The sequence below is a fragment of the Lithobates pipiens genome, unplaced genomic scaffold, assembly GCF_037356315.1.
Source record: "Lithobates pipiens isolate NorthernLeopardFrog02 unplaced genomic scaffold, aLitPip1_a1.2 Scaffold_13, whole genome shotgun sequence".
Taxonomy (NCBI): domain Eukaryota; kingdom Metazoa; phylum Chordata; class Amphibia; order Anura; family Ranidae; genus Lithobates; species Lithobates pipiens.
The window spans coordinates 302,338,045-302,359,602 of record NW_027507718.1 but is presented as its reverse complement, the minus strand read 5'-3'; the positions used below and the strand labels follow the sequence as shown (position 1 = coordinate 302,359,602).

At 47.0% G+C, this 21,558-nt stretch overlaps 1 protein-coding gene and 1 long non-coding RNA gene across 2 annotated transcripts; one reads left to right on the top strand and one right to left on the bottom strand.

Annotated features, from left to right (window-relative positions):
- Positions 1-249: 249 nt before the first annotated feature.
- On the top strand, positions 250-17,656 carry LOC143974967 (uncharacterized). Its single transcript, XR_013272303.1, has 3 exons — positions 250-333; positions 448-571; positions 17,565-17,656. It is a non-coding gene; the product is annotated as an uncharacterized LOC143974967 (long non-coding RNA).
- Positions 3,340-21,428, bottom strand: BBS12 (Bardet-Biedl syndrome 12). The gene is made up of 2 exons (XM_077476864.1): positions 21,314-21,428; positions 3,340-5,902 (listed from the first exon to the last, which is right to left on the bottom strand). The coding sequence occupies exon 2, from the start codon at positions 5,870-5,872 to the stop codon at positions 3,872-3,874; it is 2,001 nt and encodes a 666-aa protein (XP_077332990.1). The 5' UTR covers positions 5,873-5,902; positions 21,314-21,428; the 3' UTR covers positions 3,340-3,871.
- Between the last annotated feature and the right edge of the window lie 130 nt (positions 21,429-21,558).

Below are 21,558 nucleotides of genomic sequence, written 5' to 3'. Positions count from 1 at the left end.
AGTCCCCAGACTAGTAAACTTTCATTGTGACCTAGAAGCAGTTGCAGGATAACCACTGTTCAGCACTATAAAGCAAAAACCAAAGGCTGCTCCCACACACTAATATGACAATTTAAGTATAAAAATTATATATAAATTATTCAACAGTTGTATATCTTTTTTATGTTATAAATATACATTCAATTTATTACAGATCGCATCTACCTGAATTAACAATTTTTATAAGTGACCGCGTGAAACTTTCCTGACAACAGCACCATTGCAAAGGACAGCAGAATAATATCAGTAAGGTCTAGAAGTCAAGTGCTGTATTTCACAACAACATTGTAAAAGGTATCTGTTTCCACACTTAATAACTTGGCATATTACAACAGACCAATTGCCTACTGGAACTATTGTTTACGATCATCATTAATGTCTTATGGAACTTTCCATTTTCTGTTACAGATGGAAAACACTAAATAAAACATGCCAGGAAAGAAAACGTGAGCTGAAAATTATTTTAATGGTGATGGGCCCAGTGCTTTCATCCTTACTGGATCAGTGACAAAGAAGTAAAGCAAGCATAGAGGTAACAGAGCTTGCACTTGCACCATGTTCAGTGATAACGGTATGTGACAGTTCAGATTGCTTTGCGTTTGTTGGTTTTCTCGTGTATGTACAGTATAACCAAACCTAAAGCAGAACTGCAACCAAGAATAACATAAAAAAGAATAGTCCATTTAAAGATAAAATAACAAAGCCAGATTTTATTGCAATATTCAACTTTAATCCAGGATTGTTGTCCTATGAAGCCCAGCAGCTTTCTTTGAATCCCAATGTTTCATTGAGGGCACACCGCTGCCTTTCACATTATGCATTTACAGCAGGGCTCGACAAACCCCGGTCGCCAGGTCGCATTTGCGCCTAGATTTCGTGTCCTGGCGACTGGGGCAACGCTGCTGGGGTATCCTGTCTCCATTTGGACCCCGAACTCCGCCGCGCAATTCCATCGTGCCGCGCCGGCCAGTAATTGAGGCCGCGGCTTTGCGGCCTACTAAAATCTTTCGGTAGTCTGGCGCCATCTTGTGGTGGATGTAGAAATTACACCCTATTCCAATAATGATAATTCCTAATGGATTGAAGCTCCCTGACTGTTTTTCACTGCCCGCCCATTTCCTTCCCCTAATTAAAATAATTTTTTTTACTTTTTACAAAAAAAAAAAAAAATAATAATAATTAAATATATATATATATATATATATATATATATATATATATATATATATATATATATATATATATATATATATATATATATATATATATATATATATATATATAATTATTTAATTATTATTATTTTTTTTTTTTGTAAAAAGTAAAAAAAAATATTTTAATTAAGGGAAAAAAAAAATATTATTTGTAATCCTCCCTGCTTGACCCCTTTCACAAGGGCTGTCTGATCAGGTTCACCTGTCAGTTTTTCAGGCGGACCTGATCTAACCCTTAGCGGGGATATGACGTTAAGAAGCGGGAACATGGTGGAAATAAAAGTCACATTCTTTTGTTAACCACTTCGTGCCCGCGCTATAGACAAAAGATGTCTACAGCACGGACACCAATTGCCGGGAGGGCGTCCCTGGACATCCTCCTGTTTACTTCCCCTCTGAACGCCGCCATGGGCGCACATCGGGGAAGTTCTGTGTTGGCCGTGTCCCTTGGATACAGCAAATCACAGATCATGCTAAATGGCCAATCACAGCGGCCATTTAGCACTCAAGCGGTGTGTCCAATGAGAGGTGATCTCATATGTGGGGGGCTGGAGGCTATCTTCCCCTCACTTGTCTCCATGTCAGGCCAGGGACAGGTCCAGATCGCCGTCACGGACCTGGCTCCTAACTTTTTTAGCTGGCTCCCAGATTCCAAACAAATTTGTCAACCCCTGATTTACAGCATCCCTAACACCTATCAAGAGAAATGGCGGTTTCAAACATCTGCTCATATACGCTGACACTAATAATGGAGGCCTCGTTTACACCATAGTGCAGAAAAACTGTGCAGATTTCACTTGCATAGAAAATTTTGTTCATACCATGTGCACAGACACGCGTAATTGTTATGTAGTAATAATGTTAATATTCCCATCGCACACTATCCCGAATCAGGCTTAAAAGGAACGGGCACTGCAGCAACAGCCAGCTGGAAACTGGAACAACCATAGAGCATTGTTCATATTTGCCAGAACATCCCGGATCACAAATGTTTTGTGGAAGGCTATTTTTATTAAAGAATGATCACATCACAAAATGCCTGACGAAGGGGTCCTATGAGGCTCTGAAAACTTTGCATCTTTCCTTCTGTGATGTGATCATTCTTCAATAAAAATAGCCTTCCGAATGGCATTTGTGATCCGTGGTGTGCTGTCAAATATGAACGTTAATCTATTATGTTATGTAGGTCTCTGCAAGGACACAAAGAAAACCATTGTTTTCCATGTGCCCTGTTTACACCATAACATACGCTATATTGTCAAACGTATTGGGACACATGCCTTTACTTGCACATGAACTTTAATGGCATCCCAGTCTTAGTCTGTAGGGTTCAATATTGAGTTGACCCACCCTTTGCCGCTATAACAGGTTCAAATCTTCTGGGAAGCCTGTCCACAAGGTTTAGGAGTGTGTCTATGGGAATTTTTTGACCATTCTTCCAGAAGCCCATTTGTGAGGTCAGGCACTGATGGTGGACGAGAAGGCATGTCTCCCTATCTACACTCTAATTCATCCCAAAGGTGTTCTATTGGGTTGAGGTCAGGTCTCTGTGCAGGCCAGTCAGGTTCCTCCACTCCAATTCCCTCCATCCCAAATTCGCTCATCCATGTCTTTATGGACCTTGCTTTGTGCACTGCTGTGCAGTCATGTTGGAACAGGAAGGGGCCATCTCCAAACTGTTCCCTCAAAGTCGGGAGCATGAGATTGTCCAAGGCTGACGCTTTAAGAGTTCCCTTCACTGGAACTAAGGGGCCAAGCCCAACCCCTGAAAAACAAACCCACACCACAATCCCTCTCCACCAAATGATTTTGGACCAGTGCACAAAAGCAAGGTCCATAAAGACATGGATGAGTGAGTTTGAGGTGGAGGAACTTGACTGGCCTGCACAGAGTTTTGACCTCAACCTGATAGAACACCTTTGGGATAAATTAGAGAAGAGACTGCGAGCCAGGCCTTCTCATCGAACATCAGTGCCTGACCTCACAAATGCTCTTCTGAATGGTCAAGCATCTCCACAGACACACTCCTAAACCTTGTGGACGGCCTTCCCAAAAGAGTTTAAACTGTTATAGCTGCAAAGGGTGGGCCAACTCAATACTGAACCCTATGGACTAAGACTGGGATGCCATTAAAGTTCATGCGTTTTTTTTTCTGTGCAGGAATCTGCATACAGGTTGCAAAAAATCATCACGATACCCGTGTTGTGCTGTGAACAGGGCACATATAGAACAACTGTCTTCTTGGTGCCCTTGCAGAGGCAGGTGCAGAGAAACGCATGTCTCTGCACATGGTGTGAACAAGGCCTATGAGCCAGTTCACACCATAGTAACGCAGTCCGGGTTGCGTTCCTGTATGCACGTTTTTGATACATCCCAGTGCATTGTGTCCCCTCTTTTTTCTTCACCTTAAATAAGGACATGTACATTTCAGTGCATTTTTGATGTTCCGGGCAAAAAAAAACCAGTATGTTCGATTTTTGTTTTCTGGAACAGGAAAGCACTGGAACTGGCCGCACTGGTGTGAACTAAGCCATTGAAAACCATATAACCTCCTATCCATGCATTTTTGAAGCAGAAAAAAAAATGCACTGGACTGCATGTGGGGTGGAGTGGCCACATTACAGAACAAGATGCTCTCCAGTTATAAAGTCCCCTTTTAGTTTCTGCTTGTGTGCAGCTGACCCTGTGATGATCTCTGCATCAGACTGAAGAACAATGAGAACCAAATGCAGGGCTCTACGCCATGCTTCCAGTTTTGGGATCACATTATCATACACTGTGGGTCTATATGATGAGGAAAGTTCTTGACCATCAACTGAAACAAGGTTTCTGACATACTTGTTTAAAATATATGAAGAGGGAGAAGAAAAATCTCTAATGTTCTTTAGTTCATTATTTATGAAAGTCATTGCTTCCAGCTCTGAAGAGTATTCACCCATGTTACAGAGAACAACAGAGAGGTATTTATAGAAACCATCAGCAAGACACTTATATATATAACCTCTATAATGTATGGCAGTAGTAGAAAGCCATGATGAGGGATAAGATCCTTTACTCTCTGAACTGAAAGTTCCAGCCATTTCCTCAAGTTTTCTAAGATGGTTGAGACACAAGAGTTCAACCGCGCCTCCACCAGGAAACACTTTTTGGTCATAAAGGGCATGATGTAATCTATAAGCGCAGGCCCAAAACTCATCTTCCAGCAATTCCTCTTTTGCCGACCATCTGCAACTTATAACCACTGTGACAAAATTCAAACATTTTGCCTTGAGGTTAACAGCAATCTTTTGACCGCATTTTAAGATGGAATTCCCCCACATGCATACACTTGCGTACACATTGCGGCCTATGCTGTTGCAATTAATCTGTGCTAGGTATGTCACAAGTTCTGCTCCTGTGCATTCACTGAATGCCTGCAGGACATTTTGTCGTACACGAGGGATGACGAGAATACCTCTACAACTGCACTGAATCATAAACTGTTGACAGACATCACCTCTTACTAAAATTAAATCAATACCAGCATGAATAATTTTCTTACACACAGTATTTATCCACGAGAGATCAAGTTCACTTTTCTCACTTTTAAACTCAGCTATTGACCTCACATTTGTTGCCTTGTTGAAACCTACATGTCGATAATTTTCAGCCACGTCTCCATCCACAAGAAGGGCTTTCAAAGATTTGCCTTCTAAGCTTTTGACCAATGCATAATTGTCTGCAGTCACTAAAGTAGTGTACCCCAAGGAAGCATTTGAGAACGCCTCTGATTGACCTTTTATAAAACAAAGTTCAAGCCATGATGCCTGAAAGAGATTTTTAGTGACCGATTTTGTCTCCACACTTACGCAGAGATGACGAACTGCCTCTTCTACAAGACTCATGGCTTCTAAACTTCCATGACTTAAAGATCGTGACAAATCCATTAAAGTATGATTATTGGTGGGAAGTGATCCTGAGCTGTGAAAACAGCTTCTGTTTGAGACAGAGAAGTGTCTGCTATGAGAGAGCCTATTCATCTGACAAGCCTGGCCTCTTAAGCCTCCCGTTTGAGTATGAGTAAATTGCATTTGCATCCTGTTTTTAGGCAGGTGATTTAAATGATGAAAACCAGATGTATCAACAGGTTGATCTATGCAGGAAACCGAGTGATTTTTGCTACTTGGAATACAAGCATTGCTTTCATCTCTTGCAAGTATCTGGTTGCTTGAATTTAAGTTAGTTACAAGTACACACTCATGTTCTATGTGTAAAGATTCAACTATTTCAATACAAGAGTTAAGTCCTTCTAGCATTATTGAAACAATCAGTGAAACAGGAACTCCTTGATGAAGACATTCCAATACAGCTTTACTCCAAGCTCCAACAAGGAAAAACAATGATGTTGTACCGGTTTTGTATGTCTTATGGTGGGCTTGAATAGTTTCATAAAGAAGTTGACCAACTGCACCTGTTAAGTCTAGATTCTCCAGAAGTCGAAATGCTGAGCAAGTTAGAGAACTTTCTTGGGTATCTTGGTCATAAATGAACTTGTATGATTTAAGAGGTCCAAGGAAGGACTTGACTGAAGATGATAGGTCACATAACTCTTTAAGTCCAATGTGAGCTCTGATTGCCATAGTAGCCACTGTACGGTTTGCAACCTAAACCTGGGTTTAAACAGAATACAATCAATAAACACAACAAATACACTTTTTTACAATTGATTTTACAGTATTTACTATTTTATTACAGGTACTTCTATAGTGCTGTCAATTTACGTAGCACATCACATATACTGTATATTGTACATTCACATCAGTCCCTGCCCTCAAAGAGCTTACACTTTAAGTTCCCTAACTCACAACTAGTTGTGCTCATACGTTTACATACCCTGGCAGAATTGATGATTTCTTGGCCATTTTTCAGAGAATATGAATGATAATACAAAAACGTTTCTTTCCCTCATGGATAGTGTTTGGCTGAAGCCATTTATTATCAATCAACTGTGTTTACTCTTTTTAAATCAAAATGGCAATAAAAACTTCACAAAATGATCCTGATCAAATGTTTACATACCCTGATGATTTTGGCCTGATAACATGCACACAAGTTGACACAAAGGGGTTTGAATGGCTATTAACCGCTTCGCGCCTGCCCTATAGCCGAAATACGGCTGCAGAGCGGACGCTAACTGCCGGGAGGCCATTCCTGAACGGCCTCCTGTTTACTTTCGCAATGCGTGCTCCCACGAGCGCATATCGGGGAAGTTCTGTGCTGGCCGTGTCCCTCGGACACAGCCAGTCACAGATCACTGTCAGCGGCCGTTTACAGCGCGATCGGCGTGTCCAATGTGAGAGGATCTCATATGTAAACATATGAGATTATCTCTCAGCGCCGCTCTCCCTCCTCACACAGACAGCGTGTGAGAAGGGAGTGATCAACGGCTGCAGCGGCCGTAAGTTTAAAAAAAAAAAAAGTGCCATCCGCCCCCAGTGCCACCTGTTAGTGCTATCTGTCCCCAGTGCCACCTGTTGTCAGTGCCACGTATAAGTGCCATCTGTCATCAGTGCCACATATTAGTGCAATCTGTCATCAGTGCCACATATTAGTGCAATCTGTCATCAGTGCCACATATTAGTGCAATCTGTCATCAGTGCAACATATTAGTGCAATCTGTCATCAGTGCCACATATTAGTGCAATCTGTCATCAGTGCCACATATTAGTGCCATCTGTCATCAGTGCCACATATTAGTGCCATCTGTCATCAGTGCCACATATTAGTGCCATCTGTCATCAGTGCCACCTGTCAGTGTCACGTGTCATCAATGCCACTTATCAGTGCCATCTGTCATCAGTGTCATGCGTCATCAGTGCCACGTATTAGTGCCATCTGTCATTGGTGCCACGTATTAGTGCCACATATAAGTGCCATCTTTCATCAGTGCCATGTATAAGTGCCATCTGTCATCAGTGTCACGTGTCATTGTCCTGGTGCTCCAGGGCCTTCAAAAGTGTAATAGGTAGTCAACAAGTTAGATGTGTAATTTATGCTCCTAGAACATGTGACGGCGCTCCCTGCATGTTGGGCCTCTCTATGTGGCCAGGCTGTGAAAAAGTCCCACACATGTGGTATTGTAATACTCAGGAGGAGTAGCAGAATTTTTTTGGGGGTGTCATTTGTGGTATACACATGCCATGTGAGAGAAATAACCTATTACAATGACAATTTTGTGGAAAAAATAAAAAATAAAAAAAAATAAAAATCTTAATATTGCAAAGAATTGTGAGAAAAAATGACAACACCAAAAACCTCACCATGCCTCTTACTAAATACCTTGGAATGTCTACTTTCCAAAAAGGGGTCATTTGGGGGGTATTTGTACTTTCCTGACTTGTTCGGGTTGCAAGAAGTGAGATAGGCCACCAGTACATCAGATGTGATCAATTTTGTATGATTCGCACCACAGCTTGTAGACTCTCTAACTTTCTCAAAGACCAAAAAATATCCACTAATTTGGGTTATTTTTACCAAAGATATGTAGCAGTATAAATTGTGGCCAAAATGTATGACGAAAAATTCATAATTTGCATAATTTTGTCACAGAAACAATGAAATATGCGTTTTTTTTTCATAATTTTCGGTCTTTTTTCATTTATTTATAAAAAAAATAAAAACCCCAGAGGTGATCAAATACCACCAAAAGAAAGCTCTATTTGTGGGAAAAAAAAGGACAAAAAATTAATTTGGGTACAATGTTGCATGACTGAGTAATTGTCATTCAAAGTGTGAGAGCACCGAAAGCTGAAAATTGGTCTGGGCAGGAAGGGTGTTTAAGTGCCCAGTAAGCAAGTGGTTAAAGGTAACCATCCTCACCTGTGATCTGTTTGTTTGTAAGTATTGTGTGTGTATAAAAGGTCAGTGAGTTTCTGACAGACACTTGCATCTTTCATCCAATGCTGCACTGACATTTCTGGATTCTGAGTCATGGGGAAAGCAAAAAAATTGTCAAATGATCTGCGGGAAAAGGCAGTTGAACTGTATAAAACAGGAAAGGGATATAAAAAGATATCCAAGGAATTGAGAATGCCAATCAACTCTAATCAAGAAAGGTAGACCAACTAATGATGGCCCCTCTCTGTTCCAACATGACTGCACACCAGTGCACAAAGCATGGTAAGTCAATTTCCTCCACCCCAAATTCGCTCGTCCATGTCTTTATGAACCTCTCTTTGTGCACTGGTGCGCAGCCATGTTGGAACAGGAAGGGGCCATCCCCAAACTGTTCCCACAAAGTTGGGAGAATGAAATTGTCCAAAAAAACTTGGTATGCTGACGCTTTAAGAGTTCCCTTCAATGGAACTAAGGGGCCAAGCCCAACCCCTGAAAAACAACCCCCGCCATAATCCCCCTCCACCAAATGATTTGGACCAGTGCACAAAGCAAGGTCCATAAAGACACGGATGAACAAGTTTTTTGGGTGGAGGACTTGACTGGCCTGCACAGAGTCCTGACCTCAACCCGATAACATCTTTGGGATGAATTTGAGTGGAGAATGCGAGCCAGGCCTTCTCATCCAACATCAGTGCCTGACCTCACAAATGCTCTTCTGGAAGGATGGTCAAACATTCCCATAGACAAACTCCTACCCCTTGTGGACAGCCTTCCCGGGAGAGTTGAAGCTGTTATAGCTGCAAAGGGTGGGCCAACTCAATATCGAACCCTACGGACTAAGACTGGGATGCCATTAAAGTTCATGTGTGTATATTTGGCAGCTGTCCCAATACTTTTGGTAATATAGTGTATGTTTGAATATACAGCAATATAGTACAAATGTCTTTATTTTTCTGAAGTGCTGGAGATGCACTTTAAAGTATACGTAAACTCTCACTTTGTAATACAACACATTTAATTCAAATAGAAATGAAAAGCTAAAAAAAAACTTTTTTTTAAATATCTATACACAAAACACATTATAAAACACCCTTTCCCCCCTTTTATATAAATGATTATATTTCCTCTGCTCTCAGCTGCATAAACAGCTGGAGGAGGAGAAACAGCAACACGCTGCCCTTCCCAGTGAATGGCTGTGCAGGGGGAGGCATGTCAGGACAAGTGTGATCATTGGAGGAGAGCAGGCCGAGTTCTCAGCATAGACTGAGAACTGACCACTGTGTGCTCTCCTGCTTAGTGTGGTCAGTATTTAATAGGAAAGCGAGGGACTGGCAGGAACACCAGGGAGTTCACACAAAGGAAAGCAATACAAAGAGTACAGGACACTTTGTTTCTACAAGTATGTGGTACAGAAGGCACATGTCAGATTTATGAAATACTGGGTTTACGTATTCTTTAAAAAGTAGAAAAACTTGTTTTAGAACAATAAAACTCAATGTTTTATTACCTTTTTGTCCCTGTCCCACCCAAAACTCTACACTAAGGCCGCGTACACACGCACGGACTGTTTGCCCAACCTTGTTCGTCAAACAGTTTCGGCAAACAGTCCGCTCAAAATTTGCATGAGCGGACTTGCCCACACACGAGCGGACTGTTTGACGAACAAGGTTGGGCAAACAGTTCGCTCAACTTTTGAAATGAACGGACTCGCCCACGTAAGGAGGAGGCAAATCCGCCCATTTCGAGCGCGTGTACAGGTAGGCGGGGCCCGCGAAGGAGACGTCGCGGGCTCCGCCGCCTGGAATGGGCTTAAAGGGGAACCCCAACGCCGAAAAAAATCGGCGTGGGGGTTCCCCCAAAGTCCACACCAGACCCTTGTCCGAGCACGCTACCCGGCCGGCCAGGAAAGGGGGGCGAGCGAGCGCGCCCCCCCTCCTGAGCCGTATCAGGCCGCGTGCCCTCAACATGGGGGGGTGCCTTGGGGAAGGGGGGGCCGCGCGGCCCCCCCACCCCAAAGCACCTTGTCCCCATGTTGATGAGGACAAGGGCCTCTTCCCGACAACCCTGGCCGTTGGTTGTCGGGGTCTGCGGGCGGGGGGCTTATCGGAATCCGGGAGCCCCCTTTAAGAAGGGGGCCCCCGGATACCGGCCCCCCACCCTATGTGAATGAGTATGGGGTACAATGTACCCCTACCCATTCACCTGTGAAATAAAGTACAAAAAAAAACACAACACAGGGAAAAAATATTTTATTGCACAGCTCCGGGGGTCTTCCGTCTTCGGGGGTCTTCTCGCCGGACTCCTCCGCTATGTGTGTGTAGCTCTTTTACTAGCGGAGGAGTCCGGCTTTCTTCCTCCCCGCCGCCGGCCTCTTCTCCCGACTTCGGGGGTCTTGTCCCCCTCTTCGGTTCTTCTGCCGGGCCACCGCGCCTTCTTGTAGCTCTTTTACAGGCGGTGGCCCGGTCTTCTGTCGCCGCTGCCTTCCGTTCTTCTGTCGCCGCCTTCGGTTCTTCTGCCGGGCCACCGCGCCTTCTTGTAGCTCTTTTACAGGCGGTGGCCCGGTCTTCTGTCGCCGCTGTCGTCGCCGCCGCCGCCTTCCGTTCTTGTTCTTCTTCTTGTTCTTCTTCTTCTTCTCCTGGAGATGTTGACTCGACGAGCTCTCCGGCCGGAATGCCAGGGACACGCTCCGCTGCCACTTATATAGTGACAATGGGGCGGTGTCACATGGTATATGTCACATGGGTTGGTCACATGGTGACCCCGCCCCCTTACGATGTCATAGTCCCCATGTGACATCAACCCATGTGACCAACCCATGTGACATATACCATGTGACACCGCCCCATTGTCACTATATAAGTGACCGCACAGCGCGGCTCTGGCATTCCGGCCGGAGAGCTCGTCGAGTCAACATCTCCAGGAGAAGAAGAAGAAGAACAAGAAGAAGAACAAGAACGGAAGGCGGCGGCGGCGGCGGCGGCGACGACAGAAGACCGGGCCACCGCCTGTAAAAGAGCTACAAGAAGGCGCGGTGGCCCGGCAGAAGAACCGAAGGCGGCGACAGAAGAACGGAAGGCAGCGGCGACAGAAGACCGGGCCACCGCCTGTAAAAGAGCTACAAGAAGGCGCGGTGGCCCGGCAGAAGAACCGAAGAGGGGGACAAGACCCCCGAAGTCGGGAGAAGAGGCCGGCGGCGGGGAGGAAGAAAGCCGGACTCCTCCGCTAGTAAAAGAGCTACACACACATAGCGGAGGAGTCCGGCGAGAAGACCCCCGAAGACGGAAGACCCCCCGGAGCTGTGCAATAAAATATTTTTTCCCTGTGTTGTGTTTTTTTTTGTACTTTATTTCACAGGTGAATGGGTAGGGGTACATTGTACCCCATACTCATTCACATAGGGTGGGGGGCCGGTATCCGGGGGCCCCCTTATTAAAGGGGGCTCCCGGATTCCGATAAGCCCCCCGCCCGCAGACCCCGACAACCAACGGCCAGGGTTGTCGGGAAGAGGCCCTTGTCCTCATCAACATGGGGACAAGGTGCTTTGGGGTGGGGGGGCCGCGCGGCCCCCCCTTCCCCAAGGCACCCCCCATGTTGAGGGCACGCGGCCTGGTACGGCTCAGGAGGGGGGGCGCGCTCGCTCGCCCCCCTTTCCTGGCCGGCCGGGTAGCGTGCTCGGACAAGGGTCTGGTGTGGACTTTGGGGGAACCCCCACGCCGATTTTTTTCGGCGTTGGGGTTCCCCTTTAAGCCCATTCCAGGCGGCGGAGCCCGCGACGTCTCCTTCGCGGGCCCCGCCTACCTGTACACGCGCTCGAAATGGGCGGACTTTCCGAGCGGGAACAGTCCGCTCATTTCGAAAGTACAGCGGACAGGCCCACACACGGGCGGACTGTTCGCTCAAACACAGTTTCAGCGGACAGTTTTTCGGAATTTCCGAAAGACTTTGTCCGTCCAACTGTCCGCTGAAACTGTCCGCTGAAAGCCCACACACGGGCGGACTGTCCGCCCAAACACTGTTCAGCGGACAAGGTTGGGCGAACAGTCCGCCCGTGTGTACGCGGCCTTACTGTTTTTTTTCTCCGCAGGTCCTCCATGTTTAAATACTTTGTGGCAACTTCTTGACCAGATGTTTTTACATGCACATGAGAACCCACCGACCCATATAGAGCCAGAAGACAGAGATAATCTGGTAAATATACAGCTTTGGAGAGCCAGTAAAAGGGTAACTAAACTTTATTTCAAGGTTTCTTTATCCTTGAAACACTTCAATAGAGGGCACTTCACCCCCAGCTTGCCCATACCAATTTTCAGCGCTGTCACACTTTGAATGACAATTGAGAAGTCGCCACACTGTATACTAATGAATTTTTGAGGCAGATAGAGCTTTCTTTTGGTGGTATTTAACTTCTTGCCGTCCGTGCTATAGCCAAAAAGACAGCTTCAGCGTGGGCCTTAATTGCAAGCGCAGTCTGCACTACTGTGATCACAGAGTCTGAGACTCGGCTGATCACAGATCCGAGTAAGGGTTCGATACTGACCCCTTACCACGTGATCAGCTGTCAGCCAATGGAGGCTGATCACGTGATGTAAACATCACGCTGTCAGCGTGAGGGGAAATAAAAAACCTGATCACCAGCTTCTGATAGAGAGGGACATCGGTCCCTCACTCAGAAAGCCGTGGCTGTGCCCACCAGTGTCACCTGCCAGTGCCCACTGTGCCACTTAGTGCTGTGGCTGACAGCCACCCCGTACTGCTCGGGTGATGGGTCGGTCTGTGGAATGCGTCCAGTAGTCCCCAGGGAGGGGTAAGTATGGTTCCACCTGTCCAGGATGGAGCAGCTGGGCATTCCCTGGGAGTTCGACTAGGGGGTCTCTCACTCTCCCTTTCTTCTCCCTCTCGTCCCTTCCCGCCTCCCCATGCTATGGGCCGCTGTGTGACTGGGCACATGGGGGTGCGGTGCACGTATCTGGCCGGGGGTTCTCCAGGGGGGCTCTGGGTCCTGGCAGGGGGCTGCTCTGGGTGTTGGGGGTCCGCTTGTCCTTTTCCCCGTTTCTGGGCTACGGTGGGGTGTTTGTGCTAGGTCTGACATGTGGGGAGGCCGCCGTGTGCTCCGTGGCCATTTTCCTGGGGCAGCAGCCATTTTTTGTAGCCACAGCCAGTTTTATGCCTTTCAGCCACTTTCTGGAAGTTTGGCGGCCATTTTCTCTGCGCCAAACATTTTTGCTGAGGCGGTCCTTTTCTAGTAGCCTCAGGTAGTTCTGCCTCCAGCACTGGGTGCTTGTTTCCTTCTAGAACAGCGCGCTTTTCACACAGACACCTCATGGATGACACAGGGGAGAGCGGACAGCAGCAGCACAGCGCAGTACCTGGGTCAGGGTGGTGAGACCTGAGGGGGGCCCCTCAGTCTGTGGCAGATAGGAGGGTGGGCATTTTGTGTGACTTGCCTTAGGTCCCTAAGTGGTGACAGGCGAGTGTGGGTCAGCATGGCGTCAGAAGCTGGCACTTCTTCCCCAGACATCCCTCTTATTGCAACTGGTTCCCCTGCACCTGCGGTGTCTATGGACGCTCAGTTGGTGGTCCTGGAGGCCTTTTGTTGCCAGGGTGGAAGCGCTGTGCGGGCGAAGGGGGATAAAAAAAAGCCTCCTCCCACCGCCGTCTTCTGGGGAAAGCTCCGAATTCATACTTGGGCCCCGCTGTGACAGGCGGCCCCTGTTCTGACGTGTCAGAAGATGCAGACCAGGACCGTTCGGACAGCGAGAATGACTCCGTGTCCAGGTCAGCGCAGGAAAAGGTGCTTGGAGGAGCACTTATTACAGCAGTGTGGGATACCCTAAAGATGGAAGATACAGCAGGGGCATCTACAGAGGTGTCAGTCCCGTTCGGGTCCCACAAGCCAGCCTGCACGGCTAAGGTGTTTCCTTAAGGTGGCATTGTGTTAACCCTTTGAGGAAAGTTTCCTGAAGAAATGTAGATCTCCTCCGATTGTTGACCCCCCCAGTAGCCAGGTTAAATAAAGGTAACCACGATTCTGGTGGAAAGGACTACTGCTTTCAAGGACCCTGCCAATAGAAGGCCCGAGGCGGTTGCCCGGTCCATGTTTACGGTGATGGGGTCAGCATTGCGGCCAGTGTTAGCCACGGCCCTGGTGTCACAGGTGCTTACTGAATGGGCAAAATTGTTGCACCGTGAGTTGGAGAAGCAACAGGCTTCCCTGATCTGCGTGGAGCTGGCGGACCAGTTGGTGCAGGGCCTTAAGTATGTCTGTGATGCGGCCTTAGATATGGCCCCCTTGCTCTCTATAGCCTCTGTATCAGCAGTAGTGCTACATCGTCCGATTTGGCTGAAATGCTGGTCTGCAGATCAGGCATCTAAGAAAGCACTGGTGGACTTGCCCTTCCAGGGAGAGAGGCTATTCGGAGCCTCGCTGGATGACATTATTAAGAATGTTACTTGAGGTAAGAGTACAATGCTCCCACAGTCCAGAAAAGGTAAGGAGCCACGTCGTAGCCAAGGGCCCTCCTTTTCCGCTCAGAAGCGGAAATTTCATCTGCGGGTAGGTTGGCAGGTAAGCATTCCCACCCCGACAAGGTGCCTGCTGAGGGACAAAAGCGTCCCTGGTTTTGCAAGCCAAACAAGCCTGCGAGCAAATCTGTTACTGCATGAAGGTTTGTCCTGTCCGACTCTCGGGTGGGGGGTCGCCTCCAGGAGTTTCCAGCCCGATGGACCTCCATACTTTCCGAGCAGTACGGAACCTGCTGTTTTGGGCAGTACGGAACCTGCTGTTTTGCAGGGTGATAGTACCTGTACCGACGCCAGAAAGGTTTCAGGGATTCTACTCCAATCTGTTTGTAGTCTCAAAGAAGGAAGAGGTCCGTTCGGTCCTGGACCTCAAGGCCCTTAACAGCTTTGTGAATGTACAAAGGTTCAGGATGGAATCAGTTCGCTCAGTGGTCGCTGCACTCCATCTGGGATTTTCTGGCGTCCCTGGACATCAAGGACACATACCTGCATGTCCCCATATGCATCAAGCATCAGGAGGTTTCTGCGATTTGCGGTTGGGGACAAGCACTACCAATTTGTAGCTCTCCCTTTTGGCCTAGCGTCGGCATCAAGGGTCTTCACCAAGATGCTAGCCCCAATTTTGGCCTTGCTAAGGCAGTGAGGGATCGCAATCGTGGGGTACCTGGACGACCTCCTTCTGAGAGCAGCTTCTGCCTCAGAATTAAGGGAGGATGAGGCAATAACTATGCAAACTGTGTTGGTGCCGATTCAATGCCTGGAGTACCTGGGCCTGCTTCTGGACTCCTCAGAGGGGAGAGTCTTTCTCCCTTTGGACAAGCTTCAGACTCTTCAAGCTGCTGCAAAGTTGTTGGTGTCCCGCAGGTGGTCATCGCTGTGTTTTTGCATGCGAGTCCTGGGTCTCATGGTAGCCCCCTTTGAGGCAGTACCGTATGCTCAATTCCACACTCGAGTCTTGCAAAAGGAGATCCTGTCCAAATGGGACAAATCTCCATTGTCCCTGGATTGTCAAATGCAGGTGAGCCAGCTAGTCAGGGATTCCCTGCTCTGGTGGCTGAGGTTGCCGGCCCTTTGGTCTGGGAAGTCGTTCCTTCCTCTTCATTGGACGGCAATCACAATGGACGCCAGCCTGACCGGTTGGGGGGGGGGGGGGGAGAGTTTGAGGCATACAGTCAGCCCAGGGTCACTGGACCCAGGAAGAATCCTGCCTGCCGATCAACGTGCTGGAACTTCGGGCGGTCAGGTGGTCTCCACATGGTCACAGAGGCTGCGGGGGCATCCGGTCAGGATCCAGTCGGACAACACCACAGCAGTGGCATATGTCAACCATCAAGGAGGAATAAAGAGCTTGGCTGCAGCACTGGAGGTCACTCACATCCTGCCGTGGGCAGAGCAGAATGTGCCGGCCGTTTTCCTTTGCGGGCATAGAAAACTGGCAAGCGGACTACCTAAGTCGTCAGATGCTGGACCAAGAGGAATGGTCGCTACATCCGGATGTATTTCGGCTCCTTTGCCTAAGGTGGGGCACGCCAGACGTGGATCTCCTGGCTTTTCGACTCAATCAGAAGGTACAGCGGTTTGTGGCCAGGTCAAAGGATCCCTGGGAGAATGCGGAAGACGCGTTGGTGGCTCCATGGGGGCATTATCGGCTGATTTATGCTTTTCCCCCACTCAAACTTCTACCATGTCTGCTTCGCAGAGTGGAGGCCGAGGGGATTCCGGTAATTCTGATTGCCCCAGATTTGCCTCGGCGTCCATAGTACGCCGACATAGTACCATTGGTGGCGGATGTTCCATGGTGACTGCCGATGCGAGAGGACCTTCTGTCGCAAGGTCCAATACTTCATCCTGCTTTCAGAGAACCACGCAACAAGCGCAGCACTTGCAGGTAACTCGAGAGAACCATTGGCATTATATAGAAGCTACCTTTGAATGATCTCTTTTGTGACTATTATGAGCCATGTATTTGGGATCACCACTAATTATAATGCCTATGCCATTATTGCAGTCTTTTCCAACCAGCGGCAATTCGTTACAAGATTCTTTTGACCTGATCCTAAGGTACCCTGAATCATTTACACGTTTATTTGCTGTGCGCTTTCCAGTTCCCCAGGCTACATCTGTGTACCGTTAAAAGCCCTTACAAGGGTGGGTATCTTTATACTTGTTCCCCTTGTTTATATAGTCAATGCCCCTTTATATTGATTTAGGCTTGCTTTCTCCCCCTTCTCCCCCCCCCTCCTTTCCCTCTCTCCTCTTCTCCATTTCCCCTTTTTTCTCCCCCCCCCCTTTCTATTCCCCTACTTCTCCTCCCCCCTCCTTTCCATTCCCTGTTCCTTTTTTCCCCCGCCAATCCCCTTTTTTTCCCTCTCCCCCTCCTTCCATTCCCCCTCATCCCACTGTCCTTTTTCCTTCACCTTCCTTTGCCCCCTTTTCTTTTCTATCCCCTTACCTTTTCCCTGCTTATCTGGTATTTCTTTCCTCTTCCCCTCCTTCCTTCTTCGTTCTTTCCCTGTGCTCTTGAATGTGGGGATTCTATTTGGTTTGAGTGGCTTGGTTTTCCCTTTTCTGATAATTCCCCCCTCTTAATAGCTTATCCTCAAAAGGTGCATCGGTATGAGTTCTAGCTATACATTTACCATATGTGTTTGGTCAATATAATACGTTAGTTATACTTACTCTGGTTACCTACAGCCTTCTGTTTTTTTTCGCCTCCCGTGTCTGCCCCGGGGGCGTGACACCCTTGTTGAGGTGCCACCCGTGCCTATTTTGTGGGTTTCCTTTGGGGACTTTGGTGGTAAGTTGCGCTATGTAATTTACTCCATTTATGTAATGCTGTAAGACTATATTGTGAATACGTTGTAGCAATTTAGTTGTGAAGCATATAACTATGAGATTGTATTTACTTAATTTTAGATGCGTCAAGATACCTCCTGAAGCAGCGACCTAGTCGCAAAACTAGTAGAGGACATCGTTAGCTTTGGCACCAGTCTCCCTATTCCATTCAATGGGGGGTAGACAATTGTTCAACAATCAAATTGTCTATGTAATGATGATATAACAACCCTTGTTTGGTTGTTTACCATATCTTTTTAATTGTTTTTCTAAATAAAAATGTATGTATTATTATATTTTTTTACTTAGTTGTGTTCAATTATTGGGTATCAAGATAGTCCTTAATCACCACAGGTGTTGCATGGTAACTTATATGGAGTAGCCCATGCCAACCCGTTCCTTTGCTTTGACATAGTACGAATGGTGGCGGATGCTCCTTGGTTACTGCTGATACAAGAGGACCTTCTGTCGCAAGGTCCAATACTTCATCCTGCTTTACTGTCACTGGCTTTAACGCCATGGCTGTTGAAAGCCAGGTGCTAAGGGACCAAGGTCTGTCGGATTCGGTAATATCCACTATGCGGAGGGCACGGAAGTCATCTTGGAAGATTTATCATCGTACGTGGAAGGCCTACATCTCCATGTGTGAGGAGATGGGGTGACGTCTGCGCACATACTCGATTTCCAGGATCCTGCTGTTTTTGTGGATCAGAAACTTGCCTTAAGCACCATCAAGGGGCGGGTATCAGCTTTGGCTGTCTTTTTTCAGCGACCCTTGGCGTCTCATTCACTGGTGAGTAGGTTTGACATGTGGCCCCTCTGGTTCGACCACCGCTACCTCCGGGGAATTTGAATCTGGTGCTCTCTGTGCTCCTGAAACTGCCATTTGAAAATATTAGGGAGATCCCCTTATTGACACACTCTGAGAAAGTAGTCTTTCTAGTGGCTATTAGATCTGCCAGGAGGGTTTCTGAGTTGGCGGCCTTGTCTTGCAAGTCTCCCTACTTGATCCTCCACAAGAATAAAGCGGTGCTGCGTCCGCAGTCTTCATTGCTGCCAAAGGTTGTTTCAGCCTTTCATCTCAGTGAGGACATTGACGGCCGAGGACATAAGGACGGAAGCACAAACCCCAAAGAGGTGGCTTTGCATTCCTTGAATGTGGTCCGGGCTCTACGGCTCCTTTTTGGAGGTCAGACTCGCTGTTTGTATCGGTGGCTGGTCCGAAGAAGAGACTGGCAGTCTCATTGGCCACCATTTCTCGGTGGATCAGACAGATTATGATTCAAGCTTATGCCATAAGGGGGTGGGCGCCTCCCTTTCCTGTCACGGCACATTCTACCAGGGCAATTGGTGCCTCTTGGGCTTTCCGACATCAAGCGTCTGTTTCCCAGGTGTGTAAGGTGGTGACCTGGTCGTCCGTTCACACTTTCACAAAATTTTACAAGGTAGATGTGAGTGCATCTTCGGATGCTTGCTTTGGCCGCAAGGTTTTGCAGGAGGCTGTTTAAGGTTGAAACTCCTCTAGGGGCAGACCCATTTCACAACTCGTTTGTGAAGTGGAAGCGTTTGATACCTGACCTGGAGGAGGAGGGGTGGGAGGAAACTACTGAAACTTGCTTCCAGGACATTATCAGCACTTCCGATCAATATGTGCAGTTTAAGTTTATTCATCAGCTGCATTATACTCCGGCTAGATTGGCTAGAATGGGTCTGAGAAATGAGGCCTTGTGCCCTAGATGTACGTATGATAAGGCTGATTTATTTCATATGTATTGGAGTTGTCCTAGACTGGATGCATATTGGAAGGACCTGTTTACATTTTTTGATGATCATCTTGCTCTCCCGGTGTATACTGAATGACTTTGTCCACAGGACATCAGCTCGGACTCTACTACGTACCATTTTATTCTATGCACGTAAAGTGATCTTATTGCATTGGAAAGAGAGTGCCCCTCCAAGAATTCAATCCCTGTATGCTATTATTAATGGAGAACTCCCTAAATTTAAAATTGTGTATAAAAACAGAGCTTGTTTGAAAAAGTTCCATAAGGTGTGGCAGCCGTGGTTGGATGTTTCTGGTTCTTTCTGGGGGACGGTGCTATCCTCGCAGGACCCCCTGTGGGGACTGTAGGGGTAGGGCCAGGGCCTCGGGCACTGTAGAGGGTGATGCCGGGTATAGGGGGGAGGGGTGAACTAGGGTAGTTATCAGCAATTGTATGACCTTACGAGGCTGCTACTTATGTTAAAAATGATACTGCACAGTGGGACGGTGACTTGTGTGATTGAGTTGTGTGTGTGTGTGTTGGGATGCCTGTATATCCTTGTTGTGTCTTTGTTGTTGGGGGGGGGGGGTTTCTGTGTTTTGTTTACTCCAGTGGTGCCTCTCCACCGATACCTCTGTCTGCACCTCTGGAGTGAGGCTATTCGCTATGTATACTGATTGTTTTGTATGCTGTATGTTGAAAATTTAAATAAACACCTTTTAAAAAAAAAGGTTGCAACTCCTCCATTGAGCTCTGGTTGTTATAGGTAGTTATTTTCTTGCTGTTCCCACCCCTTGTTTCTTTGACACTGCTTGGGGACGTCCATAAGGTCAAGACGAAGATGCTGTGTCCATCAATGAACGAAAGAGAAAATAGGATTTTTGTACTCACCGTAAAATCCTTTTTTCTGAAGTTCATTGACGGACACAGCACCCACCCCTCCTATTTATGTTTGTACTGCTTTTGACGAACTGAGCTGCTGGATGCAGTATGAGGGGTTATAGCCCCTGGGCAGTACTGTGCAAGTGTTGCTGTTTTTAACACTTTCTGCCTAGTCCTCTCCTAAAGGTGCGATACAACCCTAAGGTCAAGATGAAGATGCTGTGTCCGTCAATGAACTTCAGAGAAGTTTTTTTTTTTTTTTTACGGTGAGTGCAAAAATCCTATTTTTTTTTTTTTGGATCCCATCATTATTGCTAATGAAATTTAAAAAAAAATATTATACAATTATCATGATCGATTGTTCAATAATATAATTTTCTTACTGTAATTATTTATTCCTCCGTTTGTGGCCGTTTCCATAATGAACGTGGGCATGTGAAGCCCAATCGAGATCGCTTCCTGGAATAGCTTTTGAGAGAAGCATGCTGGGTAACCAGCATGCACCTCTCGATCTCGCGCATTCGCAATTCAACCGCGGCTGTAGCGTAGACTCCTGGGAAATGATGTGTCATCATTTACTAGGAGCATAGTCGAGGGACGAAGTCACGAGGAGCTCAGGGTCTTTCCGGAAAGTATATATATAAAAAAAACAAATTACTCCAAATGTTTTTTTTCTAGGTTAAAATGAGTCTTTTAATACCAAACATTTTTTACGGTGGAACTCCGCTTTAACAGATGCATGGGGGCACCATCAATTTTTAACAGCGCCCACATGCATTAATAAAAAGACGGAATTTTTCTTCATGTGCGTGATTCCCGGCGGTTTGATTTTTTTAAAGGGTCCCTCTTTTTTGGGGGGACTCCAATAAAATACATGGGCTGTCCTACCTACAGAACACAGCCACATATGTGAGCCAAACCTAGCATTCTGTGAGCTCACATCCCATTAAAATGCGCTCAGTGTGTGGCGGTTCTTTATAACAACATACTAAGCTGTAGCACATACAGGTGACACTGCCATGTAAGAATAAATGGAAATTCTACCAGAAGCCTCCCTTCATACAGGCCAGCCTGACCTCCCCTACAGCAGAGGTTCCCGCCTAAATATATAGCAGACATTTCCATCCAATATGTGTGGCCGTACACTAGAACACATGAACAGTCCCCAGTCTTCTCTCTACTTACCTCACAATCACGCTCTCCAATCCACTCATCCCAACTACTTCCGCCATGCTACGACCATTCTCCGCCCACAGCCTGCCAGCAAAGGGGCGGGGTCTGCCTAAACCCAACACATGCTTGATCAAAGATAGGCGCGGGGTGAGTGGGCGGGGTGTCGCCATAGATACACGCTAATGAGCGTCTGTTGTGCTAACGTTCTGCTGATATGGCGGGCACATCGGGCGCCCATTGTTGCTGCACCTAGACGT

Bases quoted from the DNA above. Each gene is read 5' to 3' on its own strand.
- BBS12 (XM_077476864.1), bottom strand. From the start codon at position 5,872: ATGGCAATCAGAGCTCACATTGGACTTAAAGAGTTATGTGACCTATCA.